General features: G+C 34.4%; 1 protein-coding gene and 1 pseudogene across 1 annotated transcript; both read left to right on the top strand.

The window, feature by feature from the left end:
• The first annotated feature begins 1,211 nt into the window (after positions 1–1,211).
• LOC106844029 (olfactory receptor 4A47-like) lies at positions 1,212–2,142 on the top strand (annotated as a pseudogene).
• Positions 2,143–20,625: 18,483 nt separating this feature from the next.
• On the top strand, positions 20,626–21,582 carry LOC139040582 (olfactory receptor 4A47-like). Its single transcript, XM_070487339.1, has one exon. The coding sequence runs from the start codon at positions 20,626–20,628 to the stop codon at positions 21,580–21,582; it is 957 nt and encodes a 318-aa protein (XP_070343440.1).
• The last annotated feature ends 460 nt before the right edge of the window (positions 21,583–22,042 follow it).

The raw sequence follows: 22,042 nt of genomic DNA, 5'->3' as shown, positions 1-22,042 counted from the left end.
CTTAGATTCCACTCCTTGTTTTATTACTTAAAGATGTGTGAACTCGAGAAAATTATTTAGATATTCTGCACCTCAGTTTCTTCAACTATGAAATGGGGTTTACAGTTCTTGTTACTATAAATATTAAATAGGGTATATTAAATTGTATGTGTGATTGGAATCCACTGTCGTTTTGAGGAATAGTGGATAAAAATCACAACAGGATTTAAAAGAGTAATTTGAGCTGCTTCAGAAGAAATTGTTGGAAGGCAGAATGAAAGCAGAGAGACTTGGCAGGTGGTTATGGAAGTAGGCCAGGAAGAAAATACGGGTTGCAGAATGATTAAATTTGTGATATATTAGAAAGTACAGTTAACAGTGTGTTAAATCTATCAGTAAGTAACATGAAAATAATAAAGGAGTGAGAGACACTGTGATGTTAATTGAACAATTACACAGATGGTTGGCGCCATCTAATGAGATCAGGAACACCTATGTTTATTGTGAAAAATTAAAAATTTATTTTTATAAGTACTAAATTGACATCACATTAGTGATTTATAAATTGGAGATGTTGCATATACATGTTTGAAAATTAGTGGAGGTATAGGGGTTAGAGACATAAAACTCAACTGCATCAGAACTTACTGGTCTCAGAAAAGTGAAATATCCATGTAAAGACCCTAAAAAGGTGGTCTCATTGAGATCTAAGACAATCCGGGGTAGTGACATACCATTCATAATTTGATCTACTCACTTTGGATATGTAAATTACCTTAAATAGTTCTCAAATATTACACTTTTGTGACTTTATTCATAGTTCATCTTTTCATGGAAATCCCTTCCCATCTTCTCTTGCTCTTTCATTTTTCATTTAAAACAGCTAAAACATTGCTTCCTCTGGGAAGCCTTTTCTGATTCCAGTTTGACTGCTATCTTCCTACACTGTGACCTTTAGCATTGTGTTAATATTTTTATAGGGGTACTTCCTACATTAGCCTAGAATTAACTGATCCTCTTTCTGTATCAAATCACTGAGGGTAGGCAACTATGTTTTGTTCAATTTGGTAATCACAGTCTATGACACTTTTGACACAAATAGTTACCTGCACACATTCTATAAATTGAACGAACAAACACAATATTGAATTTATAATAAATTTTAAAATTTTCCCAGTTGCTTTGTAGGTAAAGTGCTTCTAATATCTAAAGTCAGCACCTATAAAGACTAGATGGCATCAAGGAACAATGTGACTTACTTTGTCCTCTTGGGCCTCACACAGGATCCAAAAGAGCAACAGGTCCTTTTTGCTATTTTCTTGTTTGTCTACATTTTGACCATGGTGGGAAACATGCTCATTGTTGTGACTGTAACTTTCAGTAGGACACTAGACTCCCCAATATACTTTTTTCTTGCTAACCCATCAATTATGGATGTCACTTATTCCTCTTCCATTACCCCAAGATTGATTTCAGACTTGTTCTTTGGGATAAATACAATGTCCTTCCAATTTTGTATGGCTCAGCTCTTTACAGCACATTTTTCTGCTGGATCAGGGGTATTTATTCTGTTGGTGATGGCCTATGACCGCTATGTGGCCATCTGTAAGCCCTGGCATTATTTGGCCATCATGAGGCAATGGGTGTGTATTATGCTGTTAGTAGTGTGTTGGATTGGAGGTTTTCTACACTCAGTAATTCAACTTTTCACCATTTATGGGCTCCCATTCTGTGGCCCCAATGTCATTGATCATTTTTTTCTGTGACATGTACCCCTTATTGAAACTTGTCTGTACTGAAACCTATGTCACTGCCCTCTTAGTTGCGGCTAATGGAGGACTGATCTGCACAATCGTGTTTCTGCTGTTACTCATCTCTTATGGTGTCATCTTGTACTCTCTAAAGAACCTTAGTCAGGAAGGGAGGCGGAAAGCCCTCCAGACCTGTGGTTCCCACATCACGGTGGTTATCTTATTCTTTGTTCCCTGTATTTTCATAAATGCAAGACCTGCTGAGACCTTCCCCATTGACAAATCATTAAGTGTGTTTTATACAGTCATAACTCCCATGCTGAACCCATCAATCTATACTCTGAGAAATTCAGACATGACAAGTGCTATGAAGAAGCTCTGGAGAACAAATGCTATTTTTTCTAGTAAATAAGTGTGCTGTCTACTATGAAGAGAGTTATTTGACATTAGAGTCCATTTCTTTGGAATGCAGAATTCCTCCTAAATCTCATGCTAGCATTCTTTTCTTCAAAGAATTTGTGATAATTATAATTAAGGAAAGAACTATGTGATTATGCTCCCAATTACTGTTTCTCTCCCTGATAGAAGGTAAGATCTATAATGTCTTGTTTATCATTTCACCTGGAAAGCTGTCATGCCCATACAGCAAGGAGTAAATAATATGTAATGAATTAGTGAGGATATTTTATGCAGTTACCTTATTTTTAATCAATTTATACATTTCTCTTTTTTTCTACTTTCTGAGATTCAGTATTATTTCTATTTAGATTCTTGTCACTTAAGTTAATTCTTATTATTAAATATTCAATGCAATATACTCTATCTTCTCTATAAAATTTCAGCTTCAATATATACAAAATCATTAGTGTAATACTTCTAGTTTCTTAAAGAAAAAAATGAATTGTAATGGGTAATAACAAGTAGTAAAAATGATAACTGCAAAACATGGGATAAAGTAGGGGCCAGCCCAGTGGTACAGTGGTTAAGTTTGCACATTCTGTTTCAGTGTCCTGGGGTTCTCTGCTTCGGCTCCCAGGTGCAGACCTACTCACTGCTTGGCAAGCTATGCTGTGGCAGGCATCTCACATATAAAATAGAGGAAGATGGGCACAGATGTTAGCTCAGGGCCAGTCTTCCTCAGCAACAAGAGGAGGATTGGCAGAAGATGTTAGCTCAGGGCTAATTTTTGTTAAAAAAAAAAAGGGTAAATTGTAGAATAAATTTTCCATATATAAAGGTATAAAGTTTATATCTTTAGAATATTGAAAAGAATACATCTTTTCCTTCATCAGCTCATCTTCTATACCCTTGGGTAGTTTTTCCTGAGTCTAGTTTCCAGTCTTCTTCCCCAAAAGCACTCATTGAATCTGTTTCTTAAGATTCATCAGTTGTAAACTTTGAAAATGCAAATTTATTCAAATATATTAGGTGTTTTTTTCTGTGTAGTAAATATTTGCTTTTACAGTGCAACATCTTGAAGATATTTCCATACCAGTCCATATAGATCTAACTCTTAGTTTTTCTCGTACTGTATAATCCTGCATTATAAACATATAATAAAATTAATGTATGCACACTTCATGTTTTTCCTTATCTTTTTCTATGACAAATAAGTTTGAAATAAATGTTTTTGATTATGTGCAAGTATGAGTTCCTAGAAGTGAACCTATCACATACATATTTGAATGAACAGTCAGATAGCATATGTATATGAAATATTGCTATTCACAGCTATTGCCAAACTGCCATCCTTGAGGTTGTACTAACTGCTGCATTCTTGCCCACCATCTATGAGAATACTTTTGTCCACATTCTCAACAAGCAGTGCCTGATAAATATTTATGGCATATGATTTCTGAATAAAGTTATTTTAATTCATTTTTATACTTTAATCATAATCCTTTTTATGTAATTGAATTTGAATATCTTTTTCACGTTTAGTATAATTTGTATTTATCTGTGAATTGTCTATTAATATCTTTTATCGATTTTATTCAATTGATCTTTTGCATACTGATTTTTATGAGTTAACTACACACTAAAATGATTCTTTTTACTATTGTTTATGTCATTACTATTTTTCTGGCTTGTGTTATGGCTTTGGCTTGTTTATACTATGTAGAATGCTTTTGGCATGTAAAATGTTTTCCAATACACATTTATTTAACTTTTTTTTAGCTTTCTGTATCTTTCTGTAAAAGACTTTCCCATCTTCACTCTTACCAAAATAATCTTCAACTGTATTTATTATTTAATTTTTAACCAATTTTGTGGTCTTTATCTTATTTTAAAACTTTTGATAGATCTGTAATTTATTTTGATGTAGGAGTTAAATAGGGATTACATTTTAGTTATTTTTCTAAATTTTAGTTGTTTTTCATAGTTGCTTAATTAACTTTTTGTCACTGATTTGAAATCTTGACTACTGTTTTCTAAAGTCCCATGTATGTTTGGATCCACGTCAGGACCCTACTGTATTTTGTTGATCTGTTTATTCAGGTACCAATTGACACACAACATAATCACTTTGTGATATTATATAACACATTTTGGTATGTGATAAGACTAGCAGTCCCTCATTACTATTATTTTTCAGGATTACATCTAATCTTGCATATGTATGTTTCAAAATTAAGTCTGCAATGAAATAAGAAGTTTAAATTTTAATAAGAAAATAGTTTAAACTTAAGGTAGGCTTACAATTAAGTTAAAATGAGTTTAAAATAGGTTCATGACAAACCAAATTTCAGTTATTATTTTCAATAAGATTAAATTTAAGAAGATTAATTTAGGAAGAGTTTATATCTTTAGAATATTGAAAAGACTACCTCTTTTCGTTCATCAGGTCATCTTCTATACCTTTGGGTAGTGCTTCCATTTCCTGCCTGTCTTACTTATCCCTCATAGATAGCTGCTGTTCTTCACCCATGGTCACTAAAATGCTAGCTGACACTTTAGGTGTAAGAAAAACCTTCTCTTCCAGCAAGTGCATGACTCAAATCTTTGCTGAGCAACTTTTGGTGCTGCTGAGATCATTCTGCCCATGGTGGAGGCTAATGACCACTATGTTGCCATTTGCATACCCCTGTACAATGACATCATCAAGAGTTACAGGGATGTGGCTTCCTCTTTCAAGTGGTTTGAGCCAGAGGCTTTGTCTTTGCAACCATTCAGATCCTCGTCACAGTCTGGGTGCCCGTCTGTGGCTCCAATGTCATAGACCATTCATACATGAATTAAACCTTCTATCAAAACTCATCTACGTGGACACTCATACCCTTGGTGTCTTTGTTGCTGCCAACAGTGTTATTTTTTTTCCTCTTGTTCGTCTCCTATATGGTCATCTTGTACTTTCTAAGCACTTATAGCTTGGAGGGAAGATGCAACACCCTCTCCACCTGTGTCTCTCACATTGCTGTGGTCATCTTAGTCTGTGTGCCCTGAAAATTTATATGTTTGCACCCAATCATGGCCTTCTTCATTGATAAAGCCATGTATGTGGTTTATACCATGATAACTCCCTTGTTAAACTACTTAAACGTATACACTCTGAAATTTGGAGGTAAAACATACTATGAGACAGTTCTAGATTTAAAAAGTGATTTTGAGAAATAACTATAACAATATAAAATGAATTTATCCTTTAAATGGGGAAAAGAAAAGAAGATAATTTCTATGGTCCATGCCCAAATGAACACTACTTATCAAAATTATGTTGGTGTTGTCATATAGGCACTTCAAGGAAAAAGTCCAAGAAGGAAATTATAAATCATTATAAAAATATCCTATTTGGATTTATGCATTTCCCAGTTGGTTGTCTAACTTTAATGTAGTATCAAAATTAGTTAGGATTCTTGTAAAATGCAGATCATCATGACACAGCAATAAAGATTTAAATTTAGTAGTTTTGTTGTTGGATTGACATATCCAAGCTTTAAATAAATTACCCAGGTGTATCTGAAGCCAATGGTCTTTGCCTACACTTCGAGATATTTTGCTATAGTTTATGTTCATATCATGAACCTATCAATGCAGTCACCTTAGTTCTCAAATTTATTTTTTAAATTGTGATAAAATATATATAACAGTATTTAAAATTTTAACCATTTATATGTGTTTGTTGGCATTAAGTTAATTCACATTGCTATGAAAACACGATGACAATAAGTCTCCAGAAATTTTCTTCTTCCCCAAACTGAAACTTCACACTCATTAAACAATAATTCCCCATTCCCGCCCTTTGAGCCTCGGGCAACCAACATTCTACTAAGTGTTGATGAATTGGACAACTTTGAGTACCTCATGTAAGTGAAATAATACAGTCTTTGTACTTTTGTGAATGCTTTATTTCACTTAAGATGATGTATCACATATTAACCTACTTTTTAGCATGTGTCAGAATTTCCTTCCTTTTCAAGGCTGAATAATATTCCGTTATATGAATATACTTCATTTTTTTACACATTTCTCTGTCAGCAGACACTTTGGTTGCTTCTCCCTTCTGACTATTATGAATAACACTGCCATGAAAATGGATTTAGAAATACCAGGGTTTTTGAGTTCTTGCTTTCTATTATTTTGTAAATATATCCAAAGGTAGAAATGTTGAATCATATGATAATTCTTTGCTTAATTTTTTCAGGAATTACCATAACATTTTCCATTGCAGCTAAATAATTTTACATTCCCATCAGCAATGCAAAATTGTCTCAGTTTTTCCACATTCTCTCTTACATGCTTTTCCTGTTTTTGTTTTTGTTTGTCTTTTTATAATATCTATCCTAGTGGTTGTGAAGCTGTATTTTACTTTGGTTTTGATTTACATTTCCTTAATGATTAGTGATGTTGAGCATCCTTTTATGTGCTCACTAGTCACTTCTATATCTTCTCAGGAGAAATTTCAAATCAAATCCTTTGCTCATTTTTAATCACTTGTTTGTTTTTTGCTGCTGTTGAGATGAAGAGGTTCTTCATATATTCTGCACATTAATACCCTATCAGATAAATCATTTTCAAAGATTGTCCTCTATTCTGTGGGTTGCATTTTTACTCTTTTAGAGTGTCATTTGATTCATAGAAGTGCTTAAATTTGATAAAATACAATTCATCTATATTTTCTTTCCGTGCCAGTGCGTTTTGTGTCATGTGCAAGAAATCATTGCCAAATCAAGTGTTCTTAAGCTTTTCTTCTATGTTTTCTTCTAAAGTTTATGGTTTTAGTTTGTATTTTATGTCTTTTATTCATTTGAGTTAATTTATGTATATGATATAAGTTCAGAGTTCGGTTTAATTCCTTGGCTTTTGTATATGCAGTTTTCACAAGTCGTTTGTTCAACAGATTGTCCTTTCCTCATTGAATGCTCTTGGCACCAACCTTGAAAATATTTTGAAAACATATGCAAAGTTCTCTTTCTAGGCTCTCTATTTTGTTCCATTAGTCTGTATGTCTGTCTTTATGTCAATATCACACTGTTTTGATTCCCATATCTTTGTAATAAATTTTAGAATCAGGAAATTTGAGACCTCCAATTTTGTTCTGCTTTTTGAAGATTGTTTTGACTTCGGCATCCCTTGAGACTCCATGTGAATTTTTGGATGCATTTTTTTATTTCTGCAAAACACACTTTTGGAATTTAATAGTCATTGCATTGAATCTATAGATCACTTTCGGTAGTCTGACATTTTAATAATATTAAATGTTACAGTCTGTGAAGGTCTTTCCATTTATTTGTGTCTTCTGTAATATATTTCAGTAACACTTTTAGTGTTCAGTGTTCAAGCCTTTTGCATCCTTGCTTGAGTTTATTCTTAAGTATTTAATTCTTTTTGATGCTGTTGTAAATGGAATTGTTTTCTTAATTTCCTCTTTGAGTCATTCTGATTTAGTATAGAAATTCAATATCTTTTATGATAAATGGCTCTCAAGAAATTGAATATAGAAGGAATGTTCCTCAACATAATAAATGTCATACACGGCAATGCCACAGATAACATCCTTTTCAACAGTGAAATGTTGAAAGGTTTTCCACTAAAATCAGGAACAAGTCAAGTGTGTTCACTCTCATCAGTTCTTTCTTTTTCTTCTTTTTATTTTCTTTAAAGATTGGCACCTGGGCTAACAACTGTTGCCAATCATTTTTTTTTTCCAGCTTTATCTCCCCAAACTCTCCCCCCCCTACACACACACACAGCTGTATATCTTACTTGCATGCCCTTCTAGTCGTGGGATGTGGCACGCCTCCTCAACATGGCCTGATGAGCGGTGCCATGTCCACGCCCAGAATCCGAACCCTAGGCCGCCGCAGTGGAGCACGCGAACTTAACCACTTGGCCACGGAGCCGGCCCCTCATCAGTTCTTTCTAACATGATACTTCAATAAAAAATTCTGTGAAATTTTTAGTTTTTTACATATAGATCACGTCATTTGTGTGGTGAGATAATTTTACTTCACTTTTACTTAATTTTAGTACATGTAGCAGTGCTTCCAATGGTAGCAACTTCTCATCTCTTGGATCTCAGCTTGAACATCACCTTTTTAGAAAGATCTTCTCTGATAACCTTATCCGTAATAGAATTCTCCCTCTTATTTTCTGTCATAGCACCCTGTTCAGTATCATGCAAGCACTGCGTAAGACAAGAATTACTTTATTAAACTTTCCCCTTTTTATTGTCTGACACTCTCATCAGAATGTAAAGCCCATACAGGAAAAACCTTTTACATATTTTTTTTTCTTGTTTTATTAGTTGCTGTGTCTTCACTCATAGCACAGTTCCTGTTGTGGAAATAAATAAAAGAAACCTTAATAAAAGGAGTCTAGAAGCCTGTGGGTGAAACTCTCATGCCCTATCATACATGCTAAAATACACTAAACAGGAAGAGACCTGTGCTTGCATCTTCAAGAGGAAGTAAACTACTTTACTACTGAGGAAAGATCTCTCTCCCCGCCTGGCAATAACCCAGCCAATGAGAAATGCTTCAGCTTAGCCAATGAGAAGCCATTGCCTCCCCATTACTTTCCCCAAGGGACTTTCTTTTAGAATAGCCTCTCCTAACTACTTGTTTTCTTCTATAAAAGCAAACTCACTTCTAAGTTTTCTAGATTTGCCTTTGGGCTGACATTTTATTCTTGAGTGGCAATAGACTTATAACAGTTCTCAAGGTTTTTTTCCCCTCCATTTTAAATCTTTCTGATGCTAATTATGTGATTTGGGCTAGTAGTATCTTTACATACAAATGTTCTTTTTAATTTTGTGTCCTATTGTAGTGAATTTAATTAAGAAAGAATTAGTCTTGGACATATGCCAATTCTAGGACTGAATGATAAGTATGATCAGAATGGATAAAATGCCCAATGATATTTGTCACTGTTGGAAAGAAGATTCTGTCCTCTTAAGAACTGATATGAACTTTTCAGGAGGTCCATTGTTAGACTTAATGCATGCCATAAAAATAAAAGCACGAAATGTCTCTCAGAATATTAAGTCAAATAGCCTGGCCATACGAATACAACAGAATAAGAAAGACTAAACAATTAAATGGTATTTTGTATTTTGAAATTAGTAGGAAAGAAGCTACTCCATAAAAATTTCCCTGGGAAATGGTTAGTTGCTATCTTCTTATGCAAATATAGGATTTGATGGCCTTTTGATTAATTATCCTAAGGTGATAAATTTTTGTTTTTATGTGCACACCATGGAAATCCTATTAAATAATCAACAGTGCAAATAAAACCAATCTTCCAAATGATCAGAAGACTCTGTGAAGAAAATGGACAGATAGCCAAGTGACGCAAAATATATCCTCAAGTCATAATGTAACTTTTTGTCCTTTGTTGTCACACTGGATGAAGGAAGAATTCCAGGTCCTCTGAATGTGTTAAAAAGTCTTTCTTCAGATTGTGAAATAGCTGCCACAAGGTAAGACAAACAGGCAAAAGAGGAACCCGGTTTTACAATTGTTTGAAATTCTTCCATACGTAAGAAATTAAATCACTTTGAAGTAAATATAGCTTAGATTCCTCAGGGCTGTCCCAGTGGCGTAGTGGTTGGGTTCACATGCTCTGCTTTGATGGCCCACTGTTTGTGGGTTTGGATCCTGGGTGCAGACCTACACATTGCTCATCTAAGCCATTCTGTGCCAGTGTCCCACATACAAAATAGAGGAAGATTGGCACAGATGTTAGCTCAGTGACAATCTTCCTCCCTCTCCCCCCAAAAAAAGAAAAACCTTAGATTCCAATCTTAGTCTTATCACTTAGAAATGTGTGACCTTGGGAAAATTGATTAGATATTCTTAGTCTCAATTTCCTCAACTATAAAATGGGAATTATAGTCCTTATCACTGTAAATATTAAATGTGATACATTAAATTATGTTCTTGAGATTAGAATCCACTGTAGAGTTTTGAGAAGTGGAGTGATATAATCACAATACGATTTTGAAAGGATCATTTGATCTGCTTCCAGGGAAGAAATTGTTGGAGGACACCATGAGAGTGTGAAGACTTGGCAGAAGGCTACTGCAATGGACCAGGAAGAAAACAAGTGTTGAGAAATGATCAGATTTGTGATATCTTAGAAAGTAGTGTCAACAGGGCTTGTTAAAGTTATCTCTAAGTAATACGAGAGCTATAAAAGAGTGAAGGACACTGTGAGATGTACTATCTGAGCAATTATATGGAAGGTGGTACCATTTAATGAGATGAGGAGCACCCATGATTATTGTAGAAAATTTAAAATGTACTTTTATATTGCTAAATTCACATCTAGTTCAAGATATCAAAAATTGGAGATGTTGCATATACATCTTTGAAAATTAGGCAGAGATAGGCACTGGAGACATATAATTGGAATGCTGCAGCATTTTTTGTTCAGGTAAAGGAGATATATCCATCTAAAAGGCCTAGGAAAGAGGTCTCAAAGAGATCTGAGAGAATACAGGGCAGTGAATTTACATTCATAACTTGACCTACTCAGTTTAAATATGTAAATTACCTTCAATAGGTCTTAAACATTATATGTTTTGACTTTATAAGTGATGTACCTTTTCATGGAATTTCCTTCCATCTTCTCTTGTTATTTCACTTTTCCTTTAAAACTCAGCTAAAGCAAGAGGGAAGACTTCTCTGATGCCAGTTTGACTGATGTCTTCTTACACTTCAGCATTGTGTGAATATTTTTATCATGACACTTATTATATTGGTGAGGAGTTGACTGACCACCCTTATGCCTCGGATCACTCAAGGTAGATAACTGTGTTTTATTAAAGTTGGTGATCACAATGTCTATGACACATTTGACACAAATATGTACTCCATACAGAGTTTTGTTTAATTGAGTGAATTAATATAACATTAAACTTACAATGCATTTAATAGTTTTTTCTTCTTATCTTATAAGTAAAGTGATTCTAATATTTGAAGTCAGCTGCTATAAAGGCTAGATGGAAGCAAGGTACAATGTGTCTTATTTTTTCCTCTTGGTCTTCAGACAGAATCCAAAGGAGCAGAATGTCCTTTTTGTTATGTTCATGCTCTTCTAAGTTTTGACCATGGTGGGCAACATGCTCATTGTCATGACTATAATTGTCAGTACAACAGTGAACTCATAGATGTACTTTTTTCTTGCTAGTTATTCATTTATGGATGGCATTTTTCCCTCTCTCATTACCACCAGAAATATTTCAGACTTGTTCTCTGGGATATACTTTACTTTTCCAACCTTGTATGATCCAGCCCGTTACAGAGCACATTTTTGTTGAATCAGAGATCTTTCTTTTGTTGGTGATGACCTTTAACTGCTATGTGGCCATCTGTAAGCCCTTGTATTAATTGGTTGTCATGAGGTAATTGGTGTGTATTGTGTTGCTAGTGGTATGTTGGCTGGAGGTTTTCTACACTCAGTAATTAAAATTTCCACTATTTTGGGGCCCGTATTCTGTGGTCCCAATGTCATTGATCATTTTTCCTGTGACATATACCCCTTATTGAAACTCATCTGTACTGACACTTGTATCATTTCGCTTTAGAGTTGGCTAATGGAGGACTGATCAGCACTGTTGTGTTTTTGCTCTTACTCATGTCTTTTGATGTCGTCTTACAATCTCTAAAGAATCTTAGTCAAAAATGGAGGCAGAACACACTCTAGACCTGTGGGAATCTTCTTCTTTACTCCCTGTGTTTCACGTATGCATGACATGCAGAGACCTTCGCTATTGACAAATTACTGAGTGTGTTTTATAGAATCATAACTCCCATGTTGAGTCCACTAACATATGCTGAGAAATACACAGATGATAATTTCTATGGTGAAGCTCTGCAGAGGAAATATCATATCTGCTACTAAATAAGTATGCCGTTCACCATGAAGAGTTCTTTGACATTAAGGTTAATTTCCTTGGTATGCAGAAATTTTAATAAATCTCTTGCAAATTTTTCTTTTCTTCACAGGAATTATGATAATTTTAACTAAAGAGTGAACTATAATTGCATAAATAATGTATATAATTAATATATATAAGAATAAACTCTAATTGTAATTAAATAATGAATTCTGGGGGCCCGCCCAGTGGCACAGCGGTGAAGTTCACATGTTCTGCTTCGGTGGCCAGGGATTCACTGGTTTGGATCCTGGGTGCGGACATGGCACTGCATGGCAAGCCATGCTGTGGTAGGCATCCCACGTATAAAGCAGAGGAAGATGGGCATGGATGTTAGCTCAGGGCCAGTCTTCCTCAGCAAAAAGAAGAGGATTGGTGGCAGATGTTAGCTCAGGGCTAATCTTCCTCAAAAAAAATAAATAAATAATGAACTGTGTATTTGTGCTATTAATAACAACTTCTCTTTGGAATGAAAGCTGCACAATGTCTTATTTATCACTGTAGCTAGAAAGGTGAAATTCATGTACAGTGGGGAGTCAACCAACAATATGCAATGAATTTGTTAATGAAATATCTATAGAGTTGTGCTAATTTTTAACTAATTTCTGTGTTTACTTTTATTACCTTCTTTCCCAAAATTAGTTTTGAGATTGTGGTCATTTATCTTCATTCTATTTATTGCACTAAAAATATTTAATTCTACAGAGCCTATCCTCTTTGTTCAATTTTATTTGCATTACATATGAAATTTTTAACATCATATATTTACTTTTAAAATAAAATTTGAAAGTGTAATAGATAATAATGAATATTAAATTGATTACTTGATTTTGTTTTTATTAATTTAATTGATTTATTTACTGATACTTGATTTAAATTAGTTAAATTTAGTAATTATTTTAGGTCTATTTATTTCCTTTTCATTAGCTTATTTTATTTCTTATTCATCATTTAATATAAGATAATAAGTTACATATTAACAGTAGAAATCATATGGAATGATAATAGTGTAGAATCAACTTCTTATCCATCCCATATTAGAGTTTCCAAGTTCTCCTTCAGATGCAGTCGTTCTACCCTCTTTGTAAGATGCTTGAAGTAACACTCTTTACCATAAATCATACCATAATATTCTGCCATTTGAATGTGACTTTTTACTGGTTGGACATTTGTTTGGTTGCTGTACATCTTTCACTAATTTCCAAAGCTCCTCTAAAGTTATTTTAGTCAGTTTAGTTGTTTTCCTCATCTTTATGTGGGGAATCTAGAGTCTGGAATATACTAATCTGCCATTTCTGTCTGCAGGCACCTTATTAAGGCATTTCTTGGGAAGTATCCTTCAAGCTAAAGATAGGGGAATCATGAAATGCTCTAACTTTTGATAAATCATTGAAAGCAAGCTCATTGTCCTTGCAATTACAAAACAAAAAATCCGGGTACACAGGAATGTTTTAGGTCTCTATTCTGTGTGTTCCTTTTTTTGTAATTCCTACTCTTCTGCCACATCTGGGCTGATTCTTTCTTTTCCTGTCAGTAAGGGCGATGTCTGCCATTTATTTTTGCCACATTATTTGGACTAAAATGCATTGTTATTTTATGTTAATTACTCATTTACATTGAGAGCCTTTTTACATGGTTTTCCTGTGTGAAACAAATTTTCTGTATCATTTTTGTAAGCACATTTTACAGAAATGGATGATAGGAATTAGTATATTAGAATTATATATGATTATGATTACTCAAATCATGATATCATATGATGTGATTAGAAATATTTCACCACATTATTTGAGTGAGACAGTCCTGATAAGAACTTATTTTTCCCCTTATAGTGTAAATTTTGGCAAAACACCATATCTGGAGGATTCAATTAAAGAGTAATGATAGAGATATTATCAGGATCAAATAAAGAATCCTTGTAAAACTCTTTGTACCAATGAATGCTGAATAGATGCTAGTTATGATGAACAATCCTTATAAGTGGAGTGTCTAAGAATAGAAATAAATATATATAATCTTTTTGTGAGCTTTAGAAGGAATGATAATCTGCATTTTCCTCTTGTTAAGAATATTCTGAAAGCTGACTGCCATTTTACAAGCTGTTGGAGACTGGATTGGTTTCCAACCTCCTTGGCCATTACTGAACCTCTGTCTCCTGGTTTTCTAATGTACACTTGCCATGTTCCTCCACATTCTTGGGGCTAAGCCATTTGTGGGTCTGATTTTCTCCTGACAAGAACTTTTTGAGTGGTCAAAGCATTATTTTACTATGAGTCTGAATTCAACAGAGCAGGAAACCAGAATATAAGATATGTTTAGATAAGATAGTATGGTGCAGTGGTTAAGAGAAGGCTCGGGAGTCAGATTCCCTGTGTTTCAACGTTACCTGGGAAATTTTTTAAAACTCTCTGTGACCCATTTTCTTCATCTGCAAAAACAGTCATCATAGTACCTATCTACTTAAGTTGTTGGGCCACTTAAATTAGTTAATATTTAAGTACTTGTAACAATGCCCAAAACATAGAAAACAGTCTAAAAGTGTTTAGGAAAGCAAAAGGATATTGACTTGTTCTGACCTAGCTTCCAGATGGGGGTGGATCTTGCCCTGTCTTTATCTTCTTAGGTGAAAAAAGGCAACTTTTTTTATGACCAGCCTAACCCAAATTATGCCCAACGCTATTTTTTCCTTGAAGTTCAAGCATTTTGTACGGGCTCATAAGATCATTATTGAGCCTCTGGATGTGCTGTAATTAGCAGATTTTCAGATCATGTGGAAGCTTTTGGTAGTCTGGAGTCAACTAAAAAAGGATAACATTCCATCTCACTAGTTAATGTAACATTGCCTGCATGTCCCAATCTCAGAGTCTTATTTCAACCTTAGTTAATTAATATAATTAATTGGTAGTACTTGAGATTAAGGATATCAAGCATCCAGGACAATGTCAGACACTCAGTGACTGCTTAATTAATGTCATTGTATTTGTTCCCTCTCTCAATTCTACATCAGTGTCCAATTTGTCTGACATTTTTAAACTCATTTATTTATATGATTTAATTTTATGTAGATATAGTATTAGAGGCCAAGAGAAACTTTCAGAAATCTGAAAGTAAACCAAATAAAATTAAACTAAGATGGCTTAGATTAACTCTGATTAACTTACTTTAAAATGTCAGTGTCACTAAAATTAAAATCAGGTTGAGGAAAGTGTCATAATTGGATAAACTTCTTAATGTCAAATAAAACAGATGTGGCACAATTATAATTGTATTAAAGGTCATTATTTATGTACTATAATGTGGCACATGCTATTAAAGCATTGCTTTGTATAAACATTCTAACGCTTTTCAAACAGCTACAATTAATCATGTTGTCCATGATAATTAATGAATTTGGAAAAGTTAAATAACTTACCCATGGCCACAGTCTTGCAAAATACCTAAAGTAGGATTTGAACCCATGTAGTTTTGTTTCAGAACTTGCACTTTTAAACACTATGGTAAATATAATAATGACAAATACCTGAAAAAAGAAACACTTTCTGGTAGTGAGAGATAAGCAATAAATAAGTAAACATATGGAAAGGATAAAGAGAGTAAAATGTTCTTAAAACATAAAGAATAGATATGACAAAGAGTGACTCAGAAGGCAAGGGTCCTGTTTAGACTGCGTGTTCAAAGAGGACTGAAGAGCAAGAATTTACAGTATTTATCTAACCATGTCCAGGGATGAGAGACAATGAGCTGAAGGTCATGGATAGAACCACTGGAGAGGAATGTCTGTATTTGGGAAAGGGATTTTTATCTGAGCTGAATGTGTATCATTAACTTTTCTTGTCTTCCTGACTCAAAGATCACCAAACAACCTTAGCCTATAATTAATTCAGCTCTAAGTAAAGTGAGTATTAAGCTTAATAAAACATTATATACTTATATCTATGTATCTACCATCTATCTGTATCTATCTACCTATCTACTTATCTCTCTATCTTATCTAACTATATCATATGTATTCAAGCAAATATTACCTCAACACACTGAGCTAAGCTGATTGGTAGAACAAAAGCTATGTAACTAAATTTACGCTAAAATATAACCAGGCTTTTCACAGCTTACAGGAGTATGCACAGTTGCTCCCTACTCAAACACACAGCTCTGTAAACTTATCCAGTACCACATTCTACCATGTTGCCTACATTTCAGAACCAATGGCTTCATTTTTGCTCTAGGGCCTTTGCACTAGCTCATTTTTATTCCTAAAACACTTGCCTTCCAGAGGTCACCATGAATGGCTCTTCGTCATTACTCAGTCTTCAGTCCAACTGCCACCTTCTACGAGAGGTTTCTTAAACAACTTAACCATCCATGTAAAGGCATCCTCCTTCTCCTTGAGTTACTGTCTATCAAACAACTATCTTAATTTCCTTCACAGCATTTTCACAATCTGATTTATCTGCGTATTGTTTCTCTCTTCCAACTAACATATAAACTCTGTAAAAGTAGAGGCATTACTTGTTTTGTTCACTACCACATCTCTAAATATCTAGAACAGAGATTGACAGAGAATAAATGTTTAACAAATATTTACTCAATAAACTATCATCATCTCCATGTAACATTCTTTAGAATACATGCGTTTGTAAAAATAAAAATTGTTAACTGGAATACTTCTCAAATTGATGACTTCCACTTTGGCGATAAATTGAAATGGAGAATTTCGGATTAGTCTGGTGTATGTCAGGACTCTTATCTGAAGAGACTGAATTATAGCTAGAGAGATTAATTAGTATTAATTATGACATTATGCTATGAGAAATTATAGCATAAAGAATCTTTGGAAGGGCTAGGGTCACAGATTCAGTATGAGTGACAAGGAGCTGTATAAGCACACTTGACGGGACTGGAATGCTAAAGGAAATCCTGTCTCTGCTGACACCATGGCTATGTGGCAGTGGCTAGCTGCAAAGGTGCCACCACTGCCCTCACCTAGGAACTACTCTGACTCTACCGACTCTGTAGGAGAACTCAGCCTCAGATAACTACTTTCTGATCTAAACACGTTCACAGATGATCCTGGTTGGCAGAACCCAAGTCACATGTCTGCACCCAATTGTCAAGGAGATTCTGGAAAGTGTAGTCATTTGGATTTTATGTCAGGAAACTGGATGCCATGTCCTCTGGGTCACTAACAAAGTGTCTGGGTGCATTCAAAGACTTTGGGCAGCCACACAACTTTGGTTTTCAATACACTTGGGGATGGAGTCTTGTGTAAAGTATTTTATTTTATCAGATAGGTAGCTGTCTCTGTTTCTGTGTGCCTTACAGATAATGAAGAAGAGAAACATACAGAACAATAAGTAAGTGAGCAGAAAATTTATTGATACTATAGACAGCTTCTGATATATTCATTTAATTTTTACTAAGCACCTATTCTATAATCATTGTGCTTAGTTATCAAGCAGAAACAGAAAAAACTGATATTTCTTATCCTTCTCAGTATAGTATAGCATGCGATTTGGTATCAAGTTTTTTAAAAAAACTCTTCTATCCTAGGTTTGAAGTTTTTTGGATGGAAGTCTTCCTGAATTTAAAAAAGAATTGTCTAAGTGATTTATTTACCCTCACTTTAAAAATTTTAAATAAAATCTAGATTCCTTACTAAGCTCTATACTACCCTGAAGAATTATGGTTCCTCTTCATCTGTTCAATTTGTTTGTTTTCTTCTCCCCTTTCCCTATTACCTCCATGTATAAAGACCTTTAAGTGTCTTGAACTTGCTAAACTCTTTTCAGTGTTGACACTGTACATATAACAATGCTTCTAATGAGAGCATCATGTTATTCTTAGGATCTCAGCTTAAACATCACCTTTAGGAAAGGGCTTCTCTAATTGCATTATCCATAATAGAATTCTCCCTCTTGTTTGCTGTCCCAGTACTCTGTTTGTTGTCTTATAAGCACTAAGACTGTAATTACATTATTAAATTGTCCCCTTCTTTATCATATGACTATTATAAGAATATACAGTCAATGCAGGCAGGATCTTTTACATGATTTTTTACCCTGTTTTATTAGTTGCTGTGTCCTCACTCATAGCATATTTGCCGGTATAAATAAAAGGTACTCTAATTTTTAAAAATAAAACTAAAGATTGAATAAATAATTATTTTATATAAATTGGCGATAATTTTAACATATGTCACCATTCTTCAAGGCAGAATAAATTGGGTATTAAATAAAAGGAAAGAAACACTTTCTCTGGCAGATGGAGAAATATTTGATAAATTCATCTTCACTGGAACGAAATGACTGGGGTGATATTTTTTTCTTGAGTAGCCATAGTATCATAATGGTTCTAATGCTATTTTTTTCTCCATGTACATCTTTCTGATCCTAGTGGGATTTGGCCTAGTAGTGTGTTTACATATAGAATTACTTTTAAATTTTGTGGCAAATCCGAGTGAATGTAATTAGGGTAGAATTAGTCTTGGACATATTCCAATTCCAAGACTCAATGATAAATGTGATTAGAAGGAATAAAATGTCCAATGATCTTTGTCCCTATTGGGAAGAAGCATTCCCTGAAAAAAAGTGCAAGAATGTCTCAAAATATCAAGTCAAATAGCCTGGCCATACCAACATGATAGAAAAGAAGGACTAAACAATTGAATGGTATTTTTCTGAGCAAACATCCTTGCCCATCTTCTTCTATTATGTGGATGCCTACCACAGCATGGTTTGACAAGCAGTGCACAGGTCCACACCTGGAATCGAGCCAGTGAACCCTGGGCTGTGGAAGAGGTGCATGCAAACTTAACCACTACATCACCAGGCTGGCCTCTATTTTTCTATCTTGAAGTTAGTAGGAAAGAAGATACTCCAGAAAAATTTCCCTGGGATATGGCTAGTTGTGATCTTCTTATGTAAACATGGGCTTTCCTTGCCTTTGTGATAAACTATACTAACATGATAATCTTTTGTATTCTGTGTGTACCATGGAATTCCTATTAAATAATTTACAGTGCAAATTAAAACAATCTTCTAAAATTCAAAATGCTCCAGGGAGAAAATGCACAGACAGCTGAATGAAACAAAATATATCCTCAAATCATAATGTTTCCTTTGTCCTTTGTTGTCATCCTGGATGAATGAAGAATTCTCGGGCCTCTGAATAAGTTAAAAAGTCTGTCTTTAGATTGTGAACAAGCCTCCACAAGGTAAGACTAACAGTAAACAGTGGGAACCAGTCTTCACAATTATGTGAATTTCTTTAGTATGTAAGACATTAAATCACTTTGAAGTAAATCAAATTTAGATTCCAATCCTAGTTTTATTGCTTTAAATGTGTGACCTTGGGAAAATGAATTAAATATGCTGTACTTCAGTTTTCTCAACTATGAAATGGAAATTATAGTTCTTGCTACTGTAAATATTACATACAGCATATTAAATTGTGAGTTTGTGGAACCCACTGTAGGGGCTTTGTGCAGTGGACTGATATAATCACAATAAAATTTATAAAGGATCATTTGGGCTGCTTCAGAGGAAGAAATTGTTGGAGGGCAGAATGAATGAGGAGACCCTTGGCAGGATGCTATTGAAGTGGGCCAGGAAGGAAATGCGGGTTCAGAAATGACCAAATTTGTGAATATATTAGAAAATAGAGTCAATAAGATTTGTTAAGATATGAATAAGTAATTTGAGAGCAAAAAAGCAGTGAAGGGCCCTGTGAGATTTATTGCCTGAGCAATAAGATGAGGGTGGTACCATTTAATGAGAAGAGGAACACATAAATTTTGTGAAAAATTAAAAATTTAGTTTTATAAATACTAAATTTGACAGACAATTGCAGATGTCCAAAATTGGAGATGTTGCATATACATGTTTGAAAATGATATGAGAGAGAGGAGCTGGCGACACAAAATTGAAGTGCTACAGCAATTATTGGTCACAGAAAAGTTGAATATCCATCTAAAGACCCTAACAAAGAGGTCTCAGTGAGGTGTGAGAAAATCCAGGGCAGTGAGCTTCGATTCATAATTTGATGTACTGAATTTGAATACGTAAATTACCTTAAATGAGTCTCAAGTAGTACAGGTTTGTCACTTTACAAATGTTGCCCCTTTTTGTAGAATTCCCTTCACATCTTCTTTTATTCTTTCAATTTTCCTTTAAAATTCAGCTAAAGCATTGATTCCTCTGGGAATCCTTATCTAATTCCAGTTTGATAGATTCCTGAATTGAGACCCTTAGCATTGTGTGAATATTTTTATAATGGCACGTATTAAATTGATCTGGAATTTACTGATTCCTCATGATGCATCACATCACTGACTGTAGGCAACTATGTCTTATTCACCTTGGTAATCGCAATGTGGCACATTTGACGCAAATAGATATTCTGTACACATTCTATTAAATGAATAAATAAAGATTAAATTTATAATGCATTTAAAATTTTCCCCCTTGATTTGTAGGCAAGCTGCTTCTAACATCTGAAGTCAGCACCTATAAAGATTAGATGGAACGAAGGAACAATGTGACTTACTTTGTCCTCTTGGGTCTCACACAGAATCCAAAGGAGCTGAAAGTCCTTTTTGTTATGTTTTTGCTCTTGTACATTTTGACCATGGTGGGCAACATGCTCATTGTCATGACTGTGACTGTCAGTAAGACTCTCCACTCCCCGATGTACTTTTTTCTTGCTAGTCTATCATTTACGGATGTCCTTTATTCCTCTTCCATTTCCCCCAGATTGATTTCAGACTTGTTCTTTGGAGAAAATATCATATCCTTCCAATCGTGTATGATCCAGCTTTTTACAGAACATTTTTTTGGTGGATCAGAGATCTTTCTTCTGTTGGTGATGGCCTATGACCTCTATGTGGCCATCTGTAAGCCCTTGCATTATTTGGTTATTATGAGGCAAAAGGTGTGTATTGTGCTGTTAGTAGTGTGTTGGATTGTAGGTCTTCTGCACTCACTAATTCAAATATCCACTATTTATGGGCTCCCATTCTGTGGCCACAATGTCATTGACCATTTTTCCTGTGACATGTACCCCTTATTGAAACTTGTCTGTACTGACACCTATGTCATTGGCGTCTTAGTGGTGGCCAATGGAGGACTGATCTGCATTATAGTGTTTCTGCTCTTACTTCTCTCTTATGGTGTCATCTTGTACTCTCTGAAGAACCTTAGTCAGCAAGGTAAGCGGAAAGCCCTACAGACCTGCAGTTCCCACATCACTGTGGTTGTTTTCTTCTTTGTTCCCTGTGTTTTCATGTATGCAAGACCTGCAGAGACCTTCCACATTGACAAATCATTAAGTTTGTTTTATGGAGTCATAACCCCCTTGCTGAACCCATTAATCTACACTTTGAGAAATTCAGAAATGACTAATGCTACGAAGAAGCTCTGTAGAAAAAAATCACATCAACTAGTAAGTGCATCATCCATCATCAAGAAAGTAATTTAGCATTAAGGCTATCTACTTTGAGTGTAAAAGTTTTCATAAATCTGAAGCAAACTTCCCTTTTCTCCAAAGGATTTATGGTAATTATAATTAAAGGATGAACTGTGTTTGTCCTATTAATAGCAATTTCTTTGCTCAATGTAAGTTCTATATCATCTTGTTTATTACTGAACCTAGAAAGGTGAAATGCATGCACAGTGGGGAGTCAACAAATATGTAAGGAATTAATCAATGAAATGTTTATAGTTACATTAATTTTAATTAATTTATGCAAATATTTTTATTACTTTCCCTTTATTCTTAGCTTTATTTTTAGTCAGATTCTTTATTATCTTCATTCTTTTAATTGCAATAGTAAAAATATTTAATGATTTGTGGAGTATTTTCTTCATTCAATTTTATTAGCATTACATATGAAATTTTTAGTGAAATATTTTGCTATTTTAAATAAATATTGGAAGTA

The sequence above is a fragment of the Equus asinus genome, chromosome 17 (genome assembly GCF_041296235.1).
Source record: "Equus asinus isolate D_3611 breed Donkey chromosome 17, EquAss-T2T_v2, whole genome shotgun sequence".
Lineage (NCBI taxonomy): Eukaryota > Metazoa > Chordata > Mammalia > Perissodactyla > Equidae > Equus > Equus asinus.
The sequence above is the reverse complement of the archived record's forward strand: the minus strand, read 5'-3'. Positions and strand labels throughout refer to the sequence as shown.